The sequence below is a fragment of the Dromiciops gliroides genome, chromosome 1 (assembly GCF_019393635.1).
Source record: "Dromiciops gliroides isolate mDroGli1 chromosome 1, mDroGli1.pri, whole genome shotgun sequence".
Lineage (NCBI taxonomy): Eukaryota > Metazoa > Chordata > Mammalia > Microbiotheria > Microbiotheriidae > Dromiciops > Dromiciops gliroides.
In genome coordinates this window covers 483,729,480-483,757,054 of record NC_057861.1, presented here as the reverse complement: position 1 = coordinate 483,757,054, position 27,575 = coordinate 483,729,480, and the positions used below count along the sequence as shown (strand labels likewise).

General features: G+C 37.7%; 1 protein-coding gene across 2 annotated transcripts in view; it reads right to left on the bottom strand.

Moving 5' to 3' along the window:
• The window catches only part of EPB41L4B (erythrocyte membrane protein band 4.1 like 4B), a 255,236-nt gene that overhangs the window by 165,161 nt on the left and 62,500 nt on the right, over positions 1-27,575 (bottom strand). For both annotated transcript variants that reach the window (XM_043977633.1, XM_043977634.1), the window contains exon 3: positions 1,802-1,844. In XM_043977633.1, the coding sequence (XP_043833568.1) occupies positions 1,802-1,844 (43 nt within the window). The remainder of the gene's footprint in view (positions 1-1,801; positions 1,845-27,575) is intronic.

Here is a 27,575-nt window from a genome sequence, read left to right as displayed (position 1 = left end):
TTTGACTGGGGAATGGTTAAACAAATCATAGCATATGAATATAATGGATTATTATGGTGCTGTGAGAAACAATATATTTGAAGAACTGAGAGAAATGAAGGAATAGGGATTGGTACAAAATCGAGTATGCAGAATCAGGAAGACAATATATATGATGAGTACAACAACGTAAACAGAAAGACCAAAAAATCAACCTGAGTATTATATGATTGCAATGACCAAACTTGACCTCAAAGAGAAATGGGAAAATGCACTTGTCTTCCTCCCTTCACTGTAGTGGTAGGGGGAATATGTGTATAAAATATTACATATACTGTCAGGCATGATCAATTTTGCCAAATTTTTTCTTTTTTCTTTTTTTTTTTACTTTAAAACTTTTGATCTTAGGGTTGGTTTTTTTTGGAGGGGTGGGGCAATGAGGGTTAAGTGACTTGCCCAGGGTCACACAGCTAGTAAAGTGTATCTGAGACCAGATTTGAACTCAGATCCTCCTGAATCCAGGGCTGGTTCTTTATCTACTGCACCACCTAGCTGCCCCAATCTTAGGGATTTTTACTGTGTAGAAATGTTATATTTGGAAACGAATGTGACATGAAAACTGAAATCACCAATTAAAAATATGTTTTTAAAGGGATAACTGGGATGGGTACAGAAAAGGGATCACAGAATCTAGAGCTTTGGGGAACTTAAAGTTCATCTAATCCAACCCATTCATTTTGCAAAAGAGAGGTTGAGTGACTTGCTAATAATCCCTTATTTCCTTCCCCCCTGCTAAATATCACAATAGTAATAAAAGACCCAGGATTCACATACAGCTCTTTCAACTGAAGACTGTGCTCTTAATAATAATGGCTCGGACAATAGTTCATAATAGATAACATTTATATAATAGTGCTTTAAGGTTTGCTAAGCACTTTCCAAATATTAGTTTATTTTATTCTCACAACAACTCTGGGAGGTAGGTGCTATTATTATCCCTATTTCATAGATAAAGAAACTGAGGCAAACAGAAGTTAAGTGACTAGCCCAGGGTCACACTGTAAATATCTGAAGCTGCATTTGAACTCCAGTCTTTGTACTCCAGATCCAGTGCTCAGTCCACTGCACCACCTCACTGTCTTTGGGTACCACTTCTTTAATGCTATATACAATACTGAGGACAACTTTCAGCAGTGTCCTATGACTACACTGGGGAGAAGGAGGTGGAGGATAAGGAAAACATTGTTTTGAAACTTATGAATATAATTGAATTATATTTATAAATACTTTGCAGAGTATAAATCTTTGGAAAAATTATTGAAGTAATGTTCAACAAAGTGATGTTCATCATTGGTAAAATGAGATGGATCAAGTCCTATATAATTGTAAGTATGACTGTTTTATATCGAATATGCTTTAAGGGACCTTTAGAAAATAAATAAAACATGTGGGCAAAGACTAAATGCAGGTGACTAGATGACATTTCACTGAATATTCATCAAAACAAATTTTCTGAATATTGTGTGAATCATTGCTTTTCCCTACCAGGAGGGAATGGTTTGAAACCCACAAGTACAGTTAAGTTTCTTTATAAATGAGAACATGCTGATCTTTTAAGGACTATTTAAAATTTTCCACATTTGGGCGTTAACAACTTTTGGCCAACTTGAAGATATTTGAATTTTTAATTTAAAATCAATTCTACCTTCAAGTGATTGGAGATTTAATAAAAAGATAAAAACTCAATGTATAAGACATGATGCTTTAAATTAATTCCAAAGAAAAGGAATAAACCAAAAAGTTTTCATTTGGGGTTACTTACTTTTCATTTGCTTCTTAATAGGTTTCGAATGGTCCAGCCAGTGCTAAAAGAAAGAAAATGCCTATTAAGGCCTAATTCATCATAAAGATCATGCAACTCAAAGTAATATCAATGTACTTCATCAAAGGGATTCAGTATTCCAAAGATGATTGTACAGTAGTAATTTCAGAAGTTAAGTGGAACTGAATGCTTGCAAGTTTTAACAGGTATTTACTTTTTAAAACTGAATTTCCCCAAATTGAAAAACTTGGGAATCCATTGCTTTTCCTTCTGAAATGAAACCTAAGTATTCCAAAGTGGTTCCAACAAATCTCTCTAAATACATTTTCCCTTTAGTGCTGCCAAGGGTAAAGAGGCAAGCTGTTAAGAACTTATGGTAATAACATTCTTGCCATCTTTCTCTGTCCTTCCCTAGCCCACAAACCATAAAAGGTATCAAATGAAAATGTATGATGCCTCTACATTTCTGTGAATTGGAAAAGGAAAAAGTCTAATTGAGACCTATGTTTCACTAGAAAGACTAATGTTTAAACAGACTGTGTCTTGCCCAAGATCATCTTTTTTGTTTGTTTTTGGTTTTTTGTGGGGCAATTGGGGTTAAGTGACTTGCCCAGGGTCACACAGCTAGTAAGTGTTAAGTGTCTGAGGCCGGATTTGAACTCAGGTCCTCCTGAATCCAGGGCCAGTGCTTTATCCACTGCGCCACCTAGCTGCCTCAGATCATCTTTAAAAAAAAACTGGATTCTATGATGTATTTTTTACTTTTTTTTTGGTGAGGCAATTGAAGCCAAGTGACTTGTGCAGGGTCACACAGCCAACAAGCACTAAGTGTCTGAGGCCGGACCCAAACTCAGGTCCTCCTGACTCCAGGGCCGGTGCTCCACCCACTGCGCCACCCAGCTGCCCCATATTTTTTACTTTCAATATAGTTTTCTCTTTCTTAGATAAAATGGTTTCATATGGGATTTTTACTGGCTGTCTTCCCATTCCTGGAATGTTCTTCCTTCTCATCTCTCCTTTCCCTGGCTTTCCTCAAGTCCCAGCTAAAAACTCACCTTCTACACAGTCTTTATTGATCCCGCTTATTGTTAGCATCTTCCCTCTACTGATTGTCTTCAATTTTTCCTATGTGTGTGTGTGTGTGTGTGTATATGTACATAGCTGTTTCCATGCCATCTCTCCCATTAGATTCCCATGAACTCTTTGAGAGGAAGGACAATCCTTTGCTTCTGTAGACCCAGCTCTTAGGACACAAAATTACACATATAACTTCAAATAAAAGTTTTCATAAAGCAATACCTAATAACTAGCATTTACATACCCTTTTAAGGTTTGCAAAGCATGATACATCTGTTAGTTATTTCCTTTGTGTACTACCCACAGATTGGCATTAACAACTCAATTTCTATTGAAATACATTTTGGAATACTAAACATCAAACTTATTCCTTACAAAAAGGAGGAAAATAGGGTCTTGTTCCTCATTTCCTGTTTCCACCACCCTTATACTTTGGGTGTTGTTATTAAAAGTTAGAGTTTTATTTGCCAAAGAAAATAACACAGGTGAGAACCAGTCATACCATATGTTATTCAAAAGCATTCCCAACAAGCAAACTAAGTCAGGTGTTTTGAAGTGATTAACCACAGTACCAATACAGTACCAATATATACTGATCACAGTATTATCAATATAGTCTACACATACCTGATTTTAAAGTCTGTGATCATTAATTCATTATCTATAAGACATTTACTGCTTCTACATTTTTAGGGCTTTCTATCCCTTCAGAGGATACACAGCAATATATGTCTGTTAAATGTCTCTCTCTCTCTCTCTCTCTCTCACACACACACACACACACACTTTACGTTATAAGGGAGTCAGAAACTCTTAGACAACTCTGTATAACATAAGGGGTTGGGGAAGGAGACAAGCATTTATTAAGCACCTACTATGGGCCAAACTAGGTGGTGCATTGGATAGAGTGCTGGACCTGGAGACTGGAAGACTCCTCTTCCTGAGTTTATACCTGGCCTCTGTTACTTTGTGACCCTGGACAAGTCACTTAACCCTGCTTGCCTCAGTTTCCTTATCTGTAAAATGAGCCGGAGAAAGAAATGGCAAACCTCTCCAGTATCTTTTCCCAAAAAGCCTAAAATGGGGTCATGAAGACTCACATGTAACCGAACTGAATAAACAACAACAACATGGGCCAAGCACCATGCTAAGTGCTTTACAAATAGGACCTCATTTGATCCTTACAACAACCCTGGAAGATTTGGACACTATCATTATTATTATCATTCCCATTTTACAGGTGAGGAAACTGAGGCAGATAGAGGGTTTGAACTATAGCCAGATTTGAACTCAGAGACCCAGCACTCTATCCACTGTGTCAGCTAGCTAGGATAAGGCAACAACAGATGAGCATGCTGATAGCAGTCAGAGCAACCGAGAGCAAAAAGGGGAGAATTATAAAAAGTAGTGTGTTTTTTTTTAAAAATATGCTTTCTAGAATTTTAAACTAGTAGTCTGCAGACATCTGGTGCAGAGATAAACAACCCTAATCACTTAAGTGACTGAAATTCAATTCAATAAGCATTATTTTAAATGCCAATAATGTGTGAAGCACAGTGCTAGGTGTTAAGAGACACAAAGACTGAATTGAAAGAAGTCAAGTCCTCAAGGAACTGAATTCTATTTGGGAGTGGGTGGGACTTCAGAATAGACACAAATAAATATAGTGCCAGGAAAATTAAGGAGGCAGACAATACTAACAACTGGAGGAATCAGAAGGGGTACTTGAGCTCTGAAGGAAGACAAACACTCTTTATGGTGGGCATGAGGCAAGAAGGCATTCCAGGTGGGTGTGTGTGGGGGGGTGGCAGTGCAGGAGGAAGACAGCTTATATGAGTGCATTAAGATACCTACTGGAATGCCAAGTTTGGCAAATAGCCAGATATCCAGTTTGGTAGGAACACAGAGTTTGTGAGGGAGAATAGGATGAAATAAGGCTGCTCTTAGGTAGGTGGGAACCAGATTGTGGCAGGTCTTAAATATCGAGCTAAGGCATTTTTTTAAAAAAAAAATCCCATTGTTGGGGAGCAACTACTTTATTTTTTTTATTAAAGCAAAATGACAAGATCAGATATAAGCTATAAGATAGTTATTTTGGCAGCTGGGGAAAGGATGCACCAGAAAGGAGAGAGAATGGATGCATAAAACCCAGTTTGGGTGGGGGAATGAATATTACAAAACATGGAATAATTGTCTTCTTTACAACTCTGATAGTCATCCAGCTTAAAGAAAACAAAATCACTACAGGTAACTCATTCCATTTTTGAATTACTAGTTTTATTATGAAGTTCTTTGTCCTGAACCAAAATCTGCCTCTTTGGGACTTCCAATGGTCCCAGTTCTGCCCTTTAGACCTACAAAGAGTAAGCCAATTTGCTTGCTCTCCCAAAGCCCTTCAAATACTGACCCTCCCCAGAGGTTGGTTATTTCTTCTTCACGACCATGTGCAAGATTCCTGGAGCTGACATGAGAGGGGTGACGGCTCCTAATGAAGAATGTAGCTTCTATAGCTCTGTCATACTCAGGGGTGCATGAATTATGTGTGCTTGACAAGTCTTTTCCAGGCTAACAACCCCAGTTTCCTTATTATATAGTTCAAGTTACCTCCTCTAGACTCACTTCAATATCTCACTGTACTCCTTAAAATATAGTGTAAAAATAAGGAGAACAACAAAAAAAGTAGTCTAGCCAATATAGAGTACAGTGAGATGGTAGATCACAGAGATCATTGATACAGAAGTGGAAAGGGGGCCCTGAGAGGTTATGTGTCCAACCCCTTACATTTACAGAAAAAGAAACAGACTCAAAGAGTGACTTGCCTAGGGGCATGCAGCTATCAGGACAGCAAAATGGCAAAGTAGATAGAACACTAGGTCTTGAGTCAGGAAGACATGAATTCAAATCTGGCCTCAGATACTTCCTAGCTGTGTGACCTTAAGCAAGCCACTTCATCCTCTTTGCCGCAGCTTCCTCATCTGTAAAATGAGCTGGAGAAGGAAATGCTAAACCACTCCAGTATTTTTGCCAAGAAAACCCTACCTGGAGTCATGAAGAATCAGGTGCGCCTGAATAACAACACAGTTATTAAGTATCAGAGACTGCATTTGAATCCAGATCTTCCTTACTCCAAATCTAGCACTTTATCTAACTAGGCTACATTTTCTATCCCATTCTGGATACCACACTTTTCTTAATGTAGCCTAATTAAATACACATAACTCATTCAAAACTTTATGTCTTTTTTACATGAATTGCTGCTATAGAAAAGTCATTAATATGCTATCAACATCATTACCCTTAATGCAATGCTCCCAAAGGTATAGGTGCTACCTCAAGCTGGTTACATCTGTCCCTTCAGACCGGGTCTGCAAACTATGGCCTGGGGCCAAATAAATACATACCCACCATATGTTTTTCTATAGCTTGACATCTAAGAATAATCTTTATATTTTAAAATGGTTTTATTGTATTTAAAGACATAAAAACCATTCTTAGCAGACTAGCTGTACAAGAATAGGTAGTAGGTGGGATTTGAGTCCTCCCCCAGTTTGCCATGCCTCTGTCTTAAAAGAATATCCTGTCTCCTGATGGCTAGCCTTCCTTGAGCCTTTATTTGTTCTGATGTGTTTTTTTTTTAAAACATAAATAAAGACTTTAAATTTTGTCTCTAAAATTTTTGCTCATCTCTGAAATTTGTCATGATCTTTTTTTGAACCCTAATTCTTTTTTTCTCCTGGTCTTGTCTCATCCTCAAATGTGATTAAGTAGACCTTTATCTTTAGCTAATTAACAGTCAAAATGTTGCACAGAATAGGATCTTTGCTAGAACCTTGTCAAATTTCACTGTCTTCTCTCCAGACTGATATCAATTTATAAATCAATAATTTTGGGATATTGTTGTTCTACCAACTTGGAATCCACTTTACTCAACCAGAGCACTGTCAATTCAGTTCAACTAACAATGGGCCAGGCATTGTGCTAAACACTGGGGATTAAAAAACAAAAAAAGACAAAAGACAGGCCCTGCCCTCAAGGAGCTAATAATCTAATGTTCATAAGGATATTATGAAAACCTTTAGCACATGCCTTCCTGAAAAGAAGTCCATTCTGTCTAAGATACTTCCTTATCCACTCATCTAGTAACATTATTACCAAAGGAAATGAGATTAGTTTGGTTTAACCATCTTTTTTTTTTTTTAAGTGAGGCAATTGGGGTTAAGTGACTAGCCCAGGGTCACACAGCTAGTAAGTGTTAAGTGTCTGAGGTCAGATTTGAATTCAGGTCCTCCTGAATCCAGGGCCGGTGCTCTATCTGCTTTAACCATCTTTAATGAGCCTTTCCTGATTCCCATAGATCACTTTCTCTTTCTCCCAAACAGTTTACTAATAATTTCAGAATTTTACTAGAGATTGACTTTAAGCTTACTCATGACCCATCGTTTCCAGAATTCAACTCCCCTGTCCCCCAGTCACCAACAAAAGAGTACCGTCTGTAAGCTACAGTAAAGGGTGCAATAATGCATTTGTAAAGGGTGGTGTCACTGATTTGCTAGCATGGCCCTTCAAAGAAGTGGTCATTGCCTTTGAGGCACTTTGCAATTCTAATTCTTCTGTCTCAGACAAATACTTGTGGGGGCTGAAAGAATGGCATTTGCAAAGTATGTTCCCGGAGGTGGGTGATTTCTGAGGGACCATGCAAAAGAGTCCTGTAGCTGACAAGAAAGAGCAGATGATAGCTTCTATTGCAGAAGATAGCCTCTAGAGCTCTAGCATGAAGTAGAATGAATGAATAATAAAGGACATGAAATCGATTTTTCTCTACAATAATAAACTTATTATCAAAATAACAATATAGTCTCTCACTTAGTGATCTCATTTTCTCACACGGGGGCACAGAATACTTCTACAAAGAATATTTCCAAACACACACACATATATATATGTATAATAATACACTGTAGATAAATATTATATTAAATCTAAATATATGAATTATATGCATTTGTGTGTATATAAACTAGTTAGGTGATCAAAAATTACAACTGTAACAAAATTTAAAGGAAAGAGAACACTTCAATATGTCCTGCTGACTCTAGACTCTACTTATCAACTTGTTTAATTACATTTTGAAAGAAACATCAAAGAATACATTTTTTTTAGCATTTAATCAAAGTTCTCATTGATCTACATGTTTTTATCTTTCCTCAGGCAGGGACCAGATCTTACTAGTAATAATCGTAAGTCACATTTATATAGAGCTTAAAAGTTTGCAAAGCAAATAAAATATTATTGCATTGGAGTTCCACAACAAACTTTTGAGTTAGGCACTATGGTTATTACCATGCCCAAAGCACAGATGAGGAAACTGAGGCCCTGACAGGCAAAATGCCTATGCTCTAGTGACACAGCAAGCAAGAATCAGGGGTGGGAATTGAACACAAGTTTTCCCTAACTATAGCAATCCTATCCACTATGAAACACTGTCACCACCTAAAAACAACTTATTGAAATAAGCTTAATTTTATTTTTTATCTATCTATCTATCTATCTATGTGGCAGTGAGGGCTAAGTGACTTGCCCAGGGTCACACAGCTAGTAAGCGTCAGTGTCTGAGGCCGGATTTGAACTCAGGTCCTCCTGAACCCCGGGCCAGTGCTTTATCCACTGTGCCACCTAGCTGCCCAAAAATAAGCTTAATTTTAAGCCCAATTAACAGGTTTAGGGACCCAGGGCTTTAGGAGTGAATGTACCCTCTGACCAAGTTGGGGATACTAATCTCAACAACAAAAATATGAGTGGGGTTCAAATTATATGGAATAGGTTATGTTAAAGACAGTTTTGAGATGGATATATAAATCAAGTCTCCTCAAATTAATTAAAATGAGGTTTGGCAAAGATTTTGAGGAGGGTAAAGAAACAATCTCCTTTTTTTTTTTTTTTTAAGGGAAAGCCTCATAATGACCATAATTTAGATTTATGGTAGAAGGGACTCAGAGGCCTTTGCTAAGCTAGCCCCTCATTTTACAGATGAAGAAATTGAAGAGAAATGCTATCATAAAATGCCTATAAGAAACTGATAAATCCTTCATACTGCTGGCCAAGCACAATGGCTATTGGTTCTAAATTAACTACTGAAGGAACTTTGGAAGGGAGCCATTCCCCTTGCATAAAGGTAAGAGAATAAGCATTTATTAAGCACCTACTATGTGCCAGGCATTGCACTGAGCATTTTACAAATATGATCTCATTTGATTCTCATAAAAACCCCAGAAAGTAGGATTTTTTAAAAAATTCCATTTCATAGTTGAGAAAACTGAAGCAAAGAGAAGTTAAGTAACTTGCCCAGCAGGAAATGTCTGAAACTGAATTTGAATTCCGGTCCAATTCTATCTACTGTGCCAGTCTGCGACAGTTTCTAATCTGACGATGATGATACATGAATACCTCAAAGCACAGTAAGGTCTACCAAACAAGTACTACAATTTTGATTTTAATGATGAGGGAAAGGTTCAGAGAAGGGTATGAGTTATTTGCCCAAGATCACACAGTTAGTATGAGTTGGAACCCCGATATTCTGAGTACAAATCCAGTACTCTTTCTACTACTTCTACTGCCTTCCTGGAAGATGGCTCAACATATTCTGGGTGTGCCCAGAAGGCAGAACAGAAAAGGTCAGTATGTAATTCAACTAGGTGATAGAACAAGAAGGTCCACAGCACTGAAAGAATTCTAAAAGGCTGCTGAACTGTTGGTGGAGTTGTGAATTAATGCAACCATTCGGAGAGCAATTTGGAACTATGCCTGAAGGGCTTTAAAACGGTGCATACTATTAGACCCAATACCACTATTAGGTCTATATCCCAAAGAAATTTTTAAAAAGGAAAAGGGCCTACTTGGGTTGGTTTGTTTGTTTTTTGGCTGGGCAATGAGGACTTGCCCGGGGTCACACAGCTAGTAAGTGTTGTGTCTGAGGTTGGATTTGAACTCATGTCCTCCTGAATCCAGGGTCAGTGATTTTATCTACTGTGCCCCTAAAGGGGCATAGCTGCCCCGAAAAGGACCTACTTGTACAAAGATATTTATAACAGTTCTTTTTGTGGTGGCTAAGAACTGGAAATCAGGGGGATGTCCATCAACTAGAGAACAGCTGAATGGCTTCAGAAAAAACCTGGAAAGACTTACATGAACTGATACAAAGTGAAGTGAGCAAAACCAATAGAACTTTGTACACGGTAACAGCAATATTGTATAATGAAGAACTGTTAATGACTTAGCTATTCTCAACAATACAATGATCCAAAACAATCCCAAAGTACTCATGATGAAACATGCTATCTGCCTCCAGGGACATAGTCAGAATGCAGACTGAAGCATACTATTTGTTACTCTCTCTTTCTCTTTCTTTCATGTTTTGTTCAAGTCTTCTATGAAATGACTAATATGGAAATGTTTTACATGATTGCACATGTATAACCTATATCAGATCATTTACCATCTCAGGAAGAGGGGAGGGAGGTAAGGAGAGACAGAATTTGAAACTCATAACTTTTTTTTTAATGTTAAAGAGTGTTTTAACATGTAATTGAGGGAAAAAACATTTTTAAAAGGCTACAATTCAAATAACATTGCTTCATTTTTGCAATTTCCACAGTGGGGAGGAATATAGTTTTCATTCATTCATGCTATTCTTGATTCTGACCCCACGCTGACACTCAGCATGCTGGATAGTGGATATCATTATATTACTTGAAGATGCTGATAAACACATATGGTGCAGCATTATTTATTTATTTATTTTTAACAAAAGGGATGGGGCTTCAGTGAAGGTCAATGGATGGATTAATCTTCCTGTATTCGTTTTCTTACAAATACATGCATAATATCTTTGTTTCTTTCCCGAATAGTAAATATTTTTATCAAAATGAGATACATACATGCTACAACTCAAAAGAACAAGAATAAACTAGTGCAAATTAAAGAAGCATCTCATCCCTTCTTTTCTCAAATACAGCCCAAAAGTTTTTATGTTTTATGGGCACTGGACTTATGGTTTGGAGTTTGATTGGCTATTGACAGGCTTGATCCAACTTTGGTTTGTCAACTGGGTTGGGAGACTTGCTGGGCAAAAAATAATAATAATTCGAGTACGGGAAGATGAGGTACTCTGATACTGGGAAAGTGGAACAGACTACACACCCCTGTTCTAGAAGAATGAGATTATGAGGCAGAGAGAGTAGCCCTAGAGTCACAGGAAAGCTCATGGTCCCCTAACTGGAGATACTCTCAGTGCTCAAAGAAGAAAAGAATAAACAGGGGTATTGCCTTATCATTGATGGAATTTGGGGCCAGCAGGTCTTGTGTGACCTCAGGAAGGACAATATTAGTTTTCAGGATGTCTCATGTTTCAACAAATTTGGTATCCACAAAATAGTTGGTAGAAGCCAGTAACATTATCTTCCCTCTAGGTGATGGAAGCCCAAAAATGGAGACAAAGATAGGGGTTTCTGGATGTCAATTTCAAACATTCCCTCCTCAGAAGATGAAGGCAAGTGATGTCCCCAAGATTTGGGACTCAAGGAATGTTTATCTTTTATGATTGTAATTTGATGGATTTTTAAAAGTTCCCTGATTTCTCTATACAAGTAATCTGCCTAGAAATTGGGTAAATTTGTAACTTATACTATTATAACCAGGCTTAATGAGGAATCTAATAATTTTCTTAATTTTGTGTCACTTCTAAACCTACCACTTCACTGGTTCCTTATTTGCTTTGATCATCCCAACCTCTAAAGAAATCCAGAAGCATTTTCTTTTTCATGAATACAATCTTTCTCATTAATTAGCTCAAGCACCACCCCATTAAGTGCTTAATGAACTGAAGAAACATTTCCCAATAGTAATTACTCTTATTTTAAATATTTACGTAAATATTAAAATACAATTTATTAAGAGACAAAAACATTTATAGAGAAAAGATATACAGAGCCATTTATAATATTTAGGCTCTAAGAAAGTTCATAACCAGAGTCCTCTCAAATTTTCAATATAATAATAAGTGACTCCTCTTCACTTATAGGGAAACATAGGACTTAAACCATTCAGGCCACTCCCCATACTGATTAAAATCTCTTTAGACCTTTTTTCAAATGTCTTAACATAAAAGTTACATTTGACCTCTTAGAAAACAAATAAAGCTAGTCTTTTTCCCCCTTTCAGCAGTCATCAGAGTAAACATCCCTTCACCTTCTTTCAAGTTCTTCATAGAATTGTTTTTATATCTTTTTTAAAAATCTTTTTTTTGGGGGGGGGCAGGGCAATGAGGGTTAAGTGATTTGCCCAGGGTCACACTGCTAGTAAGTGTCAAATGTCTGAGGCTGGATTTGAACTCAGGTCCTCCTGAATCCAAGGTCAGTGCTTTATCCACTGCACCACCTAGCTGCCCCCATAGAATTGTTTTTATATTTATGTACAACAAAACACCTAAGACAATTCTGATGAGGAAAGAGTTTCCCTTCAGCTTCTCCCTTCCTGAACTTCCCTACAGATTCTACATAGATTACAGAGAAAACTAACACTCACTATCTTTCTTTCTCCCTCCCTCCCCTCCCTCTCTCTCTCTCTCTGTCTCTCTGACTCCACAAGGAGAAGTACTTCAGAGTAAGACATTTTTCAGATGACACTTCAAACTGCTTCTCTTAACATTACATTTGTCTCTTAAAGTTATAGTAATAATATATGTGATCAATAGAAGAGCCAAATAATATTTAATACATATCCATTATAGGAAGGCCTCATTGTGTAATGGAAGGTGCCAGTGCCCCAAATCCAGGGATTTGGAATCAGAAGATCAAGATTCAAATTCCAGCCTTTCTACTTATAAGCCTCTCTTAGCTTTAGTTTACTCATTTGTATAATGAACAGGTTGGACTGAATAATTTTTTGGGACCCTTCTAGTTTTAAATCCCATGATTTTATGATTTGCTTATGAATGTACTAAGGGATGATGCCATACAAGTTAAATAGGGACTAGAGATGGTGACAGGGTCTAGTTTCACCAGTGAGGCATCTTCCATTATAGATAATGAAGCTTTAGAAATAAGATTCCAGCAAAAAGGAAACTGCAACACTAGCAGTTCTGAAAAATAAAAGAAAGTGGCAGGGCTCTGATTTGTCAACCCTAAAAGAGAAATACAGATTACAGGTCAGGTTCTAGCATGAACAAACTGGAACAACAAGTCCAAGTCAGAGTGTGGACTTAGAAAATCCTCATGGCTCAATTCCCTCTTATCATTAAAGGCATATACACTTGGTAAATCTGAGTATAACCTTACAGGAGGGGAAAAAATGGACCTGTAATAAAAGAGGGAGTTTTGAAACATTTCTGATGAAAAGACCAGAGCTCAGTAGAAACTCCAAAACGAAAATACAGGAAAGAGAAAAGTAAATACATTTGGGCAATTGGAAGGTATCAACCAGTGAGGATGGGTTAGGGGGAGCAGAAACAAATGTCCCTTCAGGATCCAAATGTCTTCAAGGGTTGCAAAAGGAGTTTGATGAGACAACAGAAATCCTAAGACCAATGAATGGCACTGCTTCAGTTTTCCAAAGATTCCCTCAAGATGCTCCAACTTGTGTTTGTTTGGAGTCATCACCTTTGGAGTTATCTGCTTTGCCAACTGTGGTTAGGGATGCCACCTAAAGGATTCCTGACTCCTTTTCCTGCACATTTTAGTGAAGTGGTGATTAAGGAGAATACAGGTGACTAAGATCCTACAAACCCAGGGACACAACAGTTTAGGTCAGCTCCTCTAAGTTGGAGAAGTTCAGTTTTGTCAGAAGTGGAGGAAGTTGGCTGATTTGTCCTACCCTGTATTCATGGCATGACAAGGAAACTCGGTGGTGTAGCTGACCACCAAGTGCTTCCCCTGTCACAAGATTGCCACGGTCATTTTAATCATATGTATATGCCCCATTTCTGTCCAAAGTTGTAGCTAAGGATTCAGCTGCCCTGTCCACTTGTTCCAGGACCAAAGTGCTGGTTTAAAAATCCAGGGAACCCTAAACATGTGCCCTCACATATGCTTAGGTTTAGGTTCACCCAACTCCATTCAGAGTGAAAGATGCAGAGACAAGAGGTATGGGTGAGCAGGTGGTGATATTTTATGAAGCCCTGATGGTTCTCTGACCTTCCATGAAGTAGATCTGGTAAAGCTGAAGGAGAAGTCTGACGATCACAGGAGGAAGAGCAAGAGCAAGAGCCAGAGAGAAGTGTATACACATAACACACACTATAGCACACAATGCACCCTGGTAAACTAGCAGGATTCTGAACTGGTGCCAACTCTCACACGGAGGAACTGGGTTGTGAGTAAAGGTAGAGTAGAAAAACATCAAGAGATACAAGTAAGTTGTGGATTGTAAAGCAGGCAAAGGACAGTGAGACTGGCTATTCTTCTGAGGTATGCTTAATTATGAAGCCAGGAGGAAGTAGGCAAAGGTTATTTTCTGAACTATAAAACAAACAGTAGGAGGTGGGAAGGATGAGGATAGTAGTAAAGAATAGGCAGTGAATTTTAGACAGAAGGCTGGGACCATGACTGTGGCCACACATGTACCTACCACAGACAGGTATAAATTAGGAACATAGCAGGGTTATGACCATAGGTCAAAGGACAGAGATTAACCATCCATGTGTGTCCTGATAATATGCCTCCTGCTAGCTATAATCAGGCATATACTAGGAAGCAGAAAGAGGTAAGGTCTACCTTGTAACTGCATGTAGTGGTTCAGTTGTGTCAGTCGTGTCTGACTCTCTGTGACTCCATTTGGGGTTTTCTTGGCAAAGATACTTGAGTGGTTTGCCATTTCCTTCTCCATATGAGGAACTGAGCAAACGGTTAAGTGACTTGCCCAGGGTCACATATCCAGGAAGTGTCTAAGGCCAGATTTTACCTCAGGAAGACAAGTCTTTCTGACCTCAGGCCTGGCACTCTATCAGCATAGCTGGTCATAGTAGTAGACTATGGTAGTAAGCCTATACTTACTGAAAAAAAAAAAGCCTGGTACTTAGGTTTTTCTAGAAAGGTAAAAATGGGTCCAATGGGAGAGTGGACAAAGAATGTAATGATTCAAAGAGGGTGGTCCAAATAGGTGGAATGGATTTCAAATTATAGTGTTTCCATTTAAGATGGTGAGGTGAAAGATTGTATAAAAACCTAGCTCTCCCATCTCCAGTAAACATCTAAAACGTGCTCCAGAAACACCTTTGAAAAGAGGCAGCACCTCAAAAACATTTCAGGGCTGCGTGAGTGCGTGCACGCACACACACACATATATACTCACAGAGATAGCTATAAAATGTTGGAGGCTAGTCCAAGGGCCAATGGCAAGTAAATTGAGGAATAGTGAAAGGAGAATAGAGTGGGGAAAGTCATAGTAAGGAAACCTCAGTGAATTCCAAGGGCCAGAAGATAGCAGACATGGAGAAGGAAGAGAAGACCATGGGAACTCATGCAAATAGATGTTACACCAGCTAGCAATCAGAACAGGAGCATCACAAGCCAGTGACTACTTAGAAGCAAAAGAGGCCAGGAAAACCACCTGGAATTTGGAAAGCCAGTGAAGGCAGTGAGAGGAACCCTGCCAGGGAAGACAGCAGCTCTCAGAAACACACTAAAGGCTTTCAAGAATTCTGAACAGGAGTATCTCAAGCCAGTACTCTTTGCAAGGATATTGCAGGATGCTCATGTCCAGTAATAGGGTTCTGAAGCCAAAGGCTACCTCTGTCTTATCAGAACATAGGGCGTGGGACAGATCTAGCTCCCACTGGTCACTGCACAAGGAAATAGGACATGGCAGCTCACTCCTCTGAGCACTAGAAGCAAGTCACAGGGGCAACTCAGAGCTGCAGTAGGAGGGCTGTGCATAAGACTTGAGGCCAATGTGATCTCAAACATCCCAATGAGTCTTCTTAGAACAAGGACAAAAGGATGGTACCAACTCCTGATGAAAGATTATGCAAAAAGGGGGGAAAAAGAGCCAAGTAACCCACTGTGGACCATGGGGAGACTGAGATAGATACCAGGAATTAAATGAGAGAATGGGACCTAATCCAAGTCACCTAATATAAATCATCACCAATATCCAGATTTCAGAGAAGCCAGAACCAAACAAAGCCTATTCAATGCACCCAAGGGCAGAGAAGGGCTTAGGCCAAGCACAAAATCTCAAACCCCCAAGAGGGTAAAAATATAAGTAAATATAAGAAAATACCAAAGTTTATGAAATATTATAGGTTAGAAGAGGTAAACCCAAAGAGAATAAGCTGGCAGCTAACAAGCAGAGCCTCAGAGAAAGAAGACTTGTCATTCACAAGTACTATAATAGTGGATGGAAGAAATAAAGAGATAAAATATTATAAATGAAACAAAATTTCATAAGGAAAAAAATGAGAACTACCTAAAGAATTGGAGAGAAGTTAATTGCTTACAGTTGTATGATTCTTATATAAAATTATAATACTTCTTTAATTAATCTACAGATTCAGTGCCATATTAACCTTCCAAAGGATTACTTTATAGAACTCTATAAAATTACAAAATTCATCTAGAGGAACAAAAGGTCAAGAATATCAAGTGAAATAACAAAATAGTGGGAAGGAAATGGGAATAGCAGTTGTTTAGTCATGTCCAACTCTGTGATCCTATTTGGGGTTTTCTTGGCAAAGATATTAGAATGGTTTGCCATTTCTTTCTCCAACTCTTTTGACAGATGAGGAAACTGAGGCAAACAGCATTAAATGACTTGCCCATAGTCACATGGCTAGTTAGTGTCTGAGGCCCAATTTGAACTCAGGTCTTCTTGACTCCAAGCCCAACACTCCATCCACTGCACCACTCCAGATTGGAAACTATACTGCAAAGCAGTAATCATCAAAACAATTTTGTTTATCAATGGAAAAGATTAGGCACACAAAAATAAAAAAGACTTAACACAGTTGCATAGTCTTCAATAAATGAAAGAAAACGAACTAGAGGTAAGGATTTGGCAAAAACTGTTGGGAAAAACTGGGAAGCCATCTAGGAGAAATTATGATTAGTTCAACATCTCACATCATATATCAAAGTAAGCTCTAAATGGATATGTGACCTAGATAAAAAAGTTCATGTCATAAACAAATGAGAATGTCAAAAGATACCTTTTCCGAACTATAGAGATTTCTTAACTAAACAAGGAACAGATAATCATAGTAAACAAAATGGTCAATTCTGATGACATAATTTGAAAGGTTTTGTACAAACAAAAGCAATGCAATTATAATTTGAATGAAAAATAGTTAACGGGGGAAATATTTTCAATAGGTTTATCCTTACAATGTCTGAGAGCCAAGAAAAATGAGAAATTTATACAAACATATGAAAAAAAGAATCATTCCCCAATAGATATATGGTAAAAGGACATGAACTGGTAGTTCTCAAGGGAATAGATACAAGCCATCAGCAACCATATAAAAAAAAATCAAATCCTTAAGTATAAGAGAAATTAAAATGAAAATAACTGTGAAATTCCATCTTACAGCCACTGGCAAGTATTAAGAGGTGCTGGGGGAGGACAAGAATGCATTGGACAATTCACATTGGTCCAATCATTCTAAAAAGTGATTAGGAATAATACTCCACGGGGCGGCTAGGTGGCGCAGTGGATAAAGCACCGGCCCTGGATTCAGGAGGACCTGAGTTCAAATCCGGCCTCAGACACTTGACACTTACTAGCTGTGTGACCCTGGGCAAGTCACTTAACCCCTATTGCCCTGCAAAAAAAAAAAAAAAAAGATTAAAAAAAAAAAAAAGGAATAATACTCCAAAAGTCATTAACTGTGCATACCCTTTGACCTTGGGATGCCATTACTAGAGTTATACCTGGAAGGGATAAGAAAAAAAATAAAAGGAACCATATATGCAAAAATATTTATAGAAGAAATTTTTTGAGGGATAACAAAGAACTGGAAGCAAAGGGAGAGCCGCCAATCAACTGTGGAATGTCTAAACAAATTATGGCATAAGAAGATATGAATTATGAACTAATACAAAGTAAAGTGAATAGAACCAGAACATTTATACAATGGCCATTGTAAATGAAAACTAAAAACTTAAGAATTCTGATGAATGCTATGACAGTCAAATCACAGCTCCAGAAGACCAATTATGGCAGCTCTCCATCTCTTGGTGAAGAGGTAATTGAAAAGAATGTAAATACACAGCAAGACATACAACTTCAGATATAACCATAACAACCCAAATTTGTTTTGCTTGACTATCCTTCTGTTATAACAGAGGCCTTTTATTTTTGGGGACATGGGGGAAAGATGAGCAGATACTAGTAGGGAAGAAGAGGAAGGGGGTAGAGATAGTGATAACCAAAACAAAAAAGAAAGGAATGTCAAAAAACATTTTAAAAATACACAGAAGACAGCAGAAGGAAATTCAGAAGAACACAAGGCAAGCAAGGCAATGTTGGTACTACCATGTTATGGATTTCAATTTAAAATTAGCAAGAAAAGTGACAAAACTGTCTATATGCTTGGCCATATGCTCCAAGGAAGTTAAAGGCAGAAATAAAGGTCCAATATATTCCAAAAGATTCATAGCACCACTCTTTATAGTAGAAAAGAATAGGAAACCAAATGGATGTTCATTGATTAGGAATGGCTAAGAAAAAAAGCTAGAATATATGAATGTAATGAAATAATATTGTACGGTAAGAAATGATGGATAGTGGGAATTCATAGAAATGCTTAAACAGATGTATACTGTATGAACTGATGAAGATAGAAATAAGCAGAACCAAGAGATACTTCAACAGAAACTTAGTGCTGAGGAATGGAAAAACCAGTGATGGACCAGGAGAAGATACAATGAAACAGAGAGGAGGGGGACTAGGAGTCCACTGTCAAACAAGTTTACTGGAGCAGATGTGTTTACTTATTTTTCTTTGTTACAAAAGATTCAATCTCAAGCTAGCAAGGGAAATTAATGGGATATGAATACAAAAGGCACCAATAAAACCTATTTTTTGAAAAAAGAATAATATTGGGAATACGACAAATGGAATGTGCTAGATACTGTGAGATATAGTTGATATGTTAATTAGCCTAATTTTTTGTTGTTACAAGGAAGAGTTCGGTGTAATAGTGGTAATAAAGGAGGCAAGGGGAAATGTTTATGGTACAAAAACGAAAGGCAAAAATAAATCCATATTAAATTTTTTAAAAATTAAGAATAGGCTGATAAAATATAAAAATCTAGAATACGGGATAGCTAGGTGGCACAGTGGATAAAGCACCGGCCCTAGATTCAAGAGGACCTGAGTTCAAATCCAGCCTCAGACACTTGATGCTAGCTGTGTGACCCTGGACAAGTCACTTAACCCTCATTGCCCCCCCTCAAAACCTAGAATAATCCAAGGATGATAGGAAGAGCTAAGGACAACAAAAGGAGATTTTGGTTTGGTTTTTAGCTCTTTAGCTCTATTTTGGAAAATGAAGGATCAACCAATGGATAATCTACTTACTGCTGGGAACCGTGAGATGATGACAATGGATAACTGAGAGAATTTAAGCTGCTTAATTCTTACTTTTCTTCATTTTCTCCATGAAAGAGAAAGGCTTTTGGGATGGAAAGAATGTAATAAAAATGTTTACCTAATAGGAGTAGTGGTGGAGTGATATTGTTAGGCTGTTGAGCAGGGTTGCCAGGGAATCAGTCCAAATTCTCACCCCCCCCAACCCTTATGCAGATTAAGTGATTCCTTTCCCTCTTACCTTCCCAGATTCACTCCTCAGTCATGACTTTCTCTCAAACTCTAGGCTCCTTCAATCAGGAGGAGTGTGGTTGGTTTTCTTTTCAAACTAGCTAGAGAAAAATAATGGGAAGGGGAAATAGCTATGGCCCCACAACCAATACCAGTCCTAGCTCATCCCTAGCCAAAGCTGTTGACTCATTTGCCTATAAAGACCCATGTCTAAGTTTCACTCCTTGCTCTAAAAATATATTTTTTAATTAATCAATAATTCTAGATCACAATAGATAGCAACTAGCAGAGCCAGTATTCAAAGTCAGGTTCTTTGACTTGAAACCCAATGCTTTTAGCAAAAAGAGTGCTCCAGCAAATGTCCACACAGTTTAAACTGTCCATCAATAACATATCATACTTCGGTGGCAGCTCTATTCTTTATTTGGAACTCATCATCCATTTATTCCTTCTGGTTGGGTGGTCTGTAGTATACTTCTACCAAAATATTCTTTCTGTTCCTCTTTCCATTGATTCCTATCCAAATGCTCTTTACCATGCTTTCCCCCTTCAGTTCCCAGATTCTATCACAGGATTATACTACCCTGAGACAGACAATGCTGCTTCACTGTTCCTTTTATTGCCATATTACCATTATAAATCACATCTGAATAAGAATACAAGTCATTCCGCAATTGAGAAATGGTCAAAGGATATGAACAGTTTTCAGACAAAGAAATCAAAGCTATCTATAGTCATCTGAAGAAATGCTCTAAATCACTATTGATCAAAGAAATGCAAATTAAAACAACTCTGAGGAATGGAATCTTGTACCGTCTGAACTGGGACCTGAGTGATTCCATAAATAAAAATATCAAAGCCCAGAGAGGCTAGAAGAGTTCTTGTCCAAATTCACAGAGCAAATAGAGAACTAAAACTCATGTCTTCTGACTGCTCCACATCTAGTGCTATGCAATTCAGTGACACTGATCTCCTTGCCTTTCCTTGAACAAGACACTCTGTCTCCTAACCCCAAACATTTTCACTTGTGTTATTTCCATGCCTAGAATATTCTCCTTTCTCATCTCAGCCTTTTGGTTTCCAATGCTTCCTTCAAATGCCAGTAAAAACCCCATCTTCTATGAGAAGCTTTTCCCAAACTTTCCTAATTCTAGTGCCTTCCTTCTATTGGTTATCCTCCACTTGTCCTGTCTCTATTTTGTAAGTACAGATTTGCTCACATATCTCCCTCATTACAAAGTGAGCTCCTTGAGAGGACAGGTGTCTTTTGTCTTTCTTTATAAGCAGGACATGGCACATAGTAGTGCTTATTGATAAATGTTTATTGAGCTTTCTACTACACCACACCATCCTCATGTGATTTGACCCACAGTACAATTTCGTCATACACTGAGGTTTTAAAATAGAATTTTATTAGAAAATTTGGAACATTTTGAAGATGAACTATTTCTTTAGATTTCTAATTTTCCTACTCATTCCAGTAACTTTGTTAAATCAAATACTTCAATGGTTTAATGATTTAATACATGATGGCATCCCCTCCAAATAATCAATCAACAAGTATTTAGTAAATACTTACATCCCAAGCACCATTCAAGGTTGTAGAGATACAAAAACAAAAATACGCAAGATTCTAGAGATAAAGACAAAAAATCAAAGAATTCCTGTCCTCAAGGAGCTTACATTGTATTGGGAGAAATAACATGCATGTGGGTAATTATAGGTCTCAATTAATGTGAATAATGAATCCTGAATTCACATTGCACACTTCCAATGGTCTGGGACCTATTACCATATTTTACATGTAATTAGATTTCAAATAGTGTAAACCTGAATGATTTGACCACTTTATGGGAATCATCATTCACACTAATCAGGATCTAGGTACAAGGTGATAGGGGAGTGGAAGAGGGCAGGGGAGCAGAGAAATAAGCAAAGAACTCACGCATGCCTTCTCACCTGTAGGATTTGCACCCATTTCTTCCCAGAAATTTCAACCCCATGTGCTGAGAGGCTTCCTAAGCACTTGTTCATATTGCTTGGTTACCACTAGAACATGCAGGCTTTCCAGTAACTGCCCCACACACTCACGACCTGATTAGTTTACCTCTTGTCAATTATCTTTGTTGGCAATGTTGTATCTTATTCACGTCCACCCCACATCATTTCTTCCATATGGTGACAGAATTTTTGCCTTTTTTTAAAATTCCATTTTTATCCTGAAACTTCATATTGAAATTCAAATGCAGGAGGATAATTCAAGGAGAGACAGAGAGACCATTTAACTTTTCTTTTGAATAGACTTTGTTTCCTATGCACTGAACTGGGAAAACTAGATTGGGAAGTCTACTCCTCTGGCAATCTTGATTTCCTCTGGGATAGGAAGGTTAGCAGTTTTTCTGGGTCGTATAATTATATTTGCACATAAAAGATTTAGTCAAACCTTATCTTTCTTTGTTCTTTTTCTAATAATTTTTAAATACTTTGTAAAAAAAGTTAAATTTTAACTACAGCCATTTTGAAAAATGTCAGAAAAAAAAGCTGAACCATATTTAAATGTTTGTTCATAGATATCCTACAGCAGTATTTCTCAAAGTGTAGTCTGGGGACCCCAAGACTTTTTCAGGGGTCCACTGGGTCAAAACTCATTTCACAATAATCTTAAGATACTACTTGCCTATTAAAATACCTCTCCCTTTTCCAACAACCTATCTATGTGAGATTGGATTTCCTTCCCATACACCAACCAAAACAACACATTGCACAAAATAAATGCAGAAGCAGGGAGGTATGTTCTGTTATGTGAGACATTAAAGGGATTTGCAAAATATATTTTAAAACACCATTTAAAAAAATTTATTTCCTCACTAACTTTATTTTGTTTTGGGAAATAGTTATTTTTTATTAAAATGTTATTTATGTTAACATGTAATGACAATGATAAAAGCAGCTTTGTTGTTTAGCAAAAATTTTTAAATATAGTATGTTATTTGATATTCAAAACAACCATCTGAAAAGATCATGACCCTATCATGTAAAATACAGCATTCTAACAAGTACTTGGTATGTTGCTGTGAGTGAATAGAATTATAGAAATCTCCAAGCTTGGAGGTATCTAGTCTGGCCTGGACCTGAACAAGAATTTACTCTATATTTACACCCCTTTGCTCCCAATTACTGCCTCTTGACCACACAGGACAAGTTGAATTCCCCTTTCCACATGACAACCCTTCAAATATTTGAAGACGGATGACTTGTCCCAATAAGTCTTCTCTTCTCCAGGCTAAATATTGTTGGTCCCTAGAACCTCTCCTCCACTGAAATAACTGATTAAATGTGGTGTTTACCCTTTCCATAAAAAGCTGAACTGTGAATCCTTGATCAGGAACAAAATTCCCTATTATGTTGTTGTTTCTATGAGAGAATCAGATTTTAATTAAATCAGTTTGATTTTTAATGCCTCTTCTAGGAATGCATAACCCCACCCTTAGTGAAAGGGCTGTCTGCAATAAACATAGAGGACAAAACCAGAGAAATTCCCAACTAATCTCTTTGCTCTAGTAAACTTAAATACATTTTAACAGCTCAGGGTTAGATTTAACCCTGAAAAGTAGTCCAAGATAAAATAAGAGGTTCTAGTAAGAGTACAGACTGTACCACTACCCCCTAATTCTCTGCAAAGTGAATTGGCATAGGTCAAAGTAGCCAGGTGGTGCAGTGGATAGAGCACCAGGCTTGGAGTCCTGAGTTCAAATCCAGCCTCAGACACTTACTAGCTGGTTGACCCTGGGCAAGTCACTTAATCCTCTTTGCCTCAGTTTCTTCATCTGTAAAATGAGCTGCAGGAGGTAATGGCAAACCACTCCAGCTTCTTTGCCAAGAAAACTCCAAATAAGGTCATGAAAGGTCAGACACAACTGAACAAAAATGCTTTTTTTGGGGGGAGTCCAAAATGAAATAAGAACAAGGTTGGATAACAACAGTTTGTTAACTTAGAAATACCATAAGTGAAAAAGAAAAGGTATTACAATATCCATATAATCACTGCTTATTACAAATGCCAATTAGTGACATGGGGCAGGGGATGGAGAAGAGACCTCCTTTGTACCTATGAAATCACAGGGAAATAGAGACCTGTGATTTCATAGGTACAAAGAAGGCCTCTTCTCCATCCCCCACCCCCACGTCACTAAGCGGCATTTGTAATGAGTAACATCTGATGCTAAATTTTTTTCCATCTACACAGATCAAGAAGTCCTATCCATAGCATTGTACTCTCCTCTATGTAAAGACCAATTAATAGTATATTTTACATTACAGAGAACAAAAAAGTGGCAATGATCAGAGAGAGCTCAGGTACATGTACATGACAATTTCTTACTATGGATAACAAAAGAATGAATGAAAAAGTATTCATTAAACACTTACTGTATGCCATGCCCATGGCTAAGGGGGCATAAGGATACCAATACAAGCAACAGTCCCTGTTCTTTCTTTTTCTTTTCTTTCTTTTTTTTTTTTGGCCAGGCAATGGGGGTTAAGTGACTTGCCCAGGGTCACACAGCTAGTAAGTGTCAAGTCTCTGAGGCTGGATTTGATCTCAGGTCCTCCTGAATCCAGGGCTGGTGCTTTAACCACTAAGCCATCTAGCTGCCCCCAACAGTCCCTGTTCTTAAGAAGCTTGGAGTCTAATGAGGGCTAAAGGGGGAGCTAGAAAGCTGAGGGACAGCCGAGTATGTCCATGGCACCATTGTTTGAAAATGATCAGGAGGTGATAGGCCTATCAGAAGCCAGAGGCTCAGAGTCAGAATCTAGGATCTGGTAAGAAGGGGATGAAGAGCTTGAACCAAAGGCCATGAGGCATGCTTTAGAAATGGCCAAAAGGCATAACATGAAAAGGACAGGATAAGACGAGATGAATGTTTTGAGTAACTGTAATAATACTTGTTCCACCAAGTTCTTTCACAGAGATGACTACAGACATTACTATATCTTTAAGAACAAAATGGAATGTTTTCTGGGGGGAAAACAGGTTGGGCTGTAAATCTGGAGTTGCAATTGTAAATGTCTTGCTAGGAGATGCCTCTCTTTATGAGAGAGAGAGAGGCAGAGAAGGAGAGGAGGGGAGTGAGGAAGAGAGAGAGAGAGAAGGAGAATGAATTCTGATCTATGAGCAATCTCTGGAAAAGACAGAAAGGCAGCAAAAAACTTCTTGTTAGAACTATCAACTGTTATTTTGTGAACATTACAAAAAGAATTCTATAAAGTCTATGAGGAACTGCCAGCCCACAACCCAATTCTGAAGGGATTGTCACACATGATGGCTGAAGAGAATAAAAAAGAAAAGGATTAAAATAATTTATTTCCTGCTGGACTGAATTTAACTGTAATCTTGGGAAGAAATACTAAATGTTTTCTTGAGAAAGTAATCTGTACCTTGAGTAAAACGAATGGTGGAAGTGTTTACAGAAGAAGGGGTTTTTCACAGCCAGAAGACTGCAAGTAAATACCTATCTATGCCTGTTTTATTAGTGATTCCCCTTATTAATAAACCGCATATTCAGTAATTTTAATATTTCCTTAATCAGAGGAAATCTAGAAGTGTGTAACTGCTATTGGCAAGGGAGCTTTCCCCAGTTTAAATATTTAAGACAACTCATTAATTAATGAGGAGGTTGCAATTTTGTTCATTAATAAGAAAATATCCAAACATATCACTGGATTTCTCTAGAATTCAGAATGATTAAATTAAGATTAAATAAGGAGGAGCCAAATGGCAGGCTAGTGGGTAACCTACAAATGATTGTGATAGATCCTGTAATGCTTGCTACTTAAATACAATAATAAAATTTAATTCTAAATAAACTACTCCCACACAAATGATCCTTGTGGGGCTATCACAAAAAGTCTGGAGAGTCATACTGCCTCAGTACGTGATGCTTAATTACATCATTCACCCCATATTTACTGTCTTAGCAGTAAGAGACAATTAGATGGTACAGTGGATAGAGCACTGGGTCTTGCTAAAAAAGAATGGAGTTCAAATTTTACCTCAAATAATTACTAGCTATAGGAGCAGCTAAGCAGTACAGTGGATAGAGAGCTGAGCCTGGCAGACTCATCTTCCTGAGTTCAAATCTGCCCCAGGCACTTATTAGCTGTGTGATCCTGGATAAGTCACTCCACTCTGTTTGCCTCGGTTTCCTTATCTGTAAAATGAGTTGGAGAAGAAAATGGCAGACCACTCTAATATCTCTGCCAAGAAAACTCTGAATGGGGTCATGAAGTGTCAGGCATGACTGAAATGATTGAACAACACATTTACGAGTTATATGACCCCAGACAAGTCACTCAACCTGAGTTTCCTCAACTATAAAATGGGGATCTTTTATAATTAATTGATCAGATCACTGGAATACCAACAGATCAAATGAGACTATCTATAAAGGACTTAGTACTTAATAAGTGCTTGTTTCCTTCTCTTTTTCTTCCTTTCTATCCTTTTCCATGAAAGTAATAAACTTTGCATATCTCATGGTCTTATCTAATTTTATGAGACTTAGAGATTGAGGCATTACCTCTATTAGCAATATCTTCCACATGAATACAGCACAAAACTATGTGATCTTTTTTTTCCATTTGTTATTTATTTTTAGCATTCACTTTATAAAATTTGAGTTTTGAATTCTCTTCTTTGCTCGCCCCTCCCACCAAATGAGAAGGCAAGAAATGTGATAGCAATTACACATGTGAAAGTATGCAAAACATCTTTCTATATTAGCCATTTTGCAAAAAAGCAAGAAAAATAAAGAAAGTTTAAAAATTATGCTTCAATCTTCAATCAAGCTCCATCACTTCTTTCTCTGGAGGGGGACAGTATTTTTCATCACAAATCCTTTGGAATTGTCTTGGTTCATTGTAATGATCATATGATCAGAAAAGCTAAGTCATTTACAGTTGATCATTGTACAATATTGCTGTTACTGTGTACAAGGTTTTCCTGACTCTACTCATTTCATTTTGCATCACTTTATATATAGTCCACGTTTTTCTGAGAGCATCCTGTTCATCATTTGTTATAGCACAATAGTATTCCATCACAATCATATGCCCCAACTTGTTCATCCATTCCTAATTAACAGGCAACCCCTCAATTTCCAATTCTTTGCCACCACAAAAGAGCTGTTATAAATGTTTTTGTACATATGGGTCCATTTCCTTTTTCTTTGATCTCTTTGGGATAAAAATCTAGCAGTAGTATTGGTGAGTCAAAGGGTATTGAACAATTTTATAGCCCTTTGGACATAGGGCCAAATCATTCTCCAGAATGGTTGGAACCAGTTCACAATACCAACATTTCTTGCTTTCTCAATGGGCAGGAGGGTAGGAAAGAATATGATACTCAAAAGTTTTTTAAAATGAATGCTAAAAATAATAATAAATTGAAAAAAAGAGCACATAGCTTCATATGTATAATGTATTCCCGCGGAGGATATTGCTAATAGAGAAGTAATGCCTCTACAAAATATCTCATGAGTTACCATCCAGTCTTTGTCTGAAGGAGAAACCTAGTACCTCCCAAGACATTCCATTTTACTTTTGGATAGCTCTAATTAGTAGTAAGTTTTGGGTAGTAATTACTAATAAGTTTTGATTTATCTCGTTTAAGTTTGACCCTTTACAATTTCTACCCTTGATGCCTAGTTCTCCCTTCTAGGGTCACGCTGAACAAGTCAAAGAATCAGAGAATTTCGGAGCTGAGAAGGACCTCGGTGGCCATCTGGTCTAGCCCATACCTAGAAAGAATTTTCTCAAATTTAATATCTCTTCTATGTGAAAGCCTTTTAAGTTCAAGACAGCTATCATGTCTCCCTCCAGCAGAGGAGGA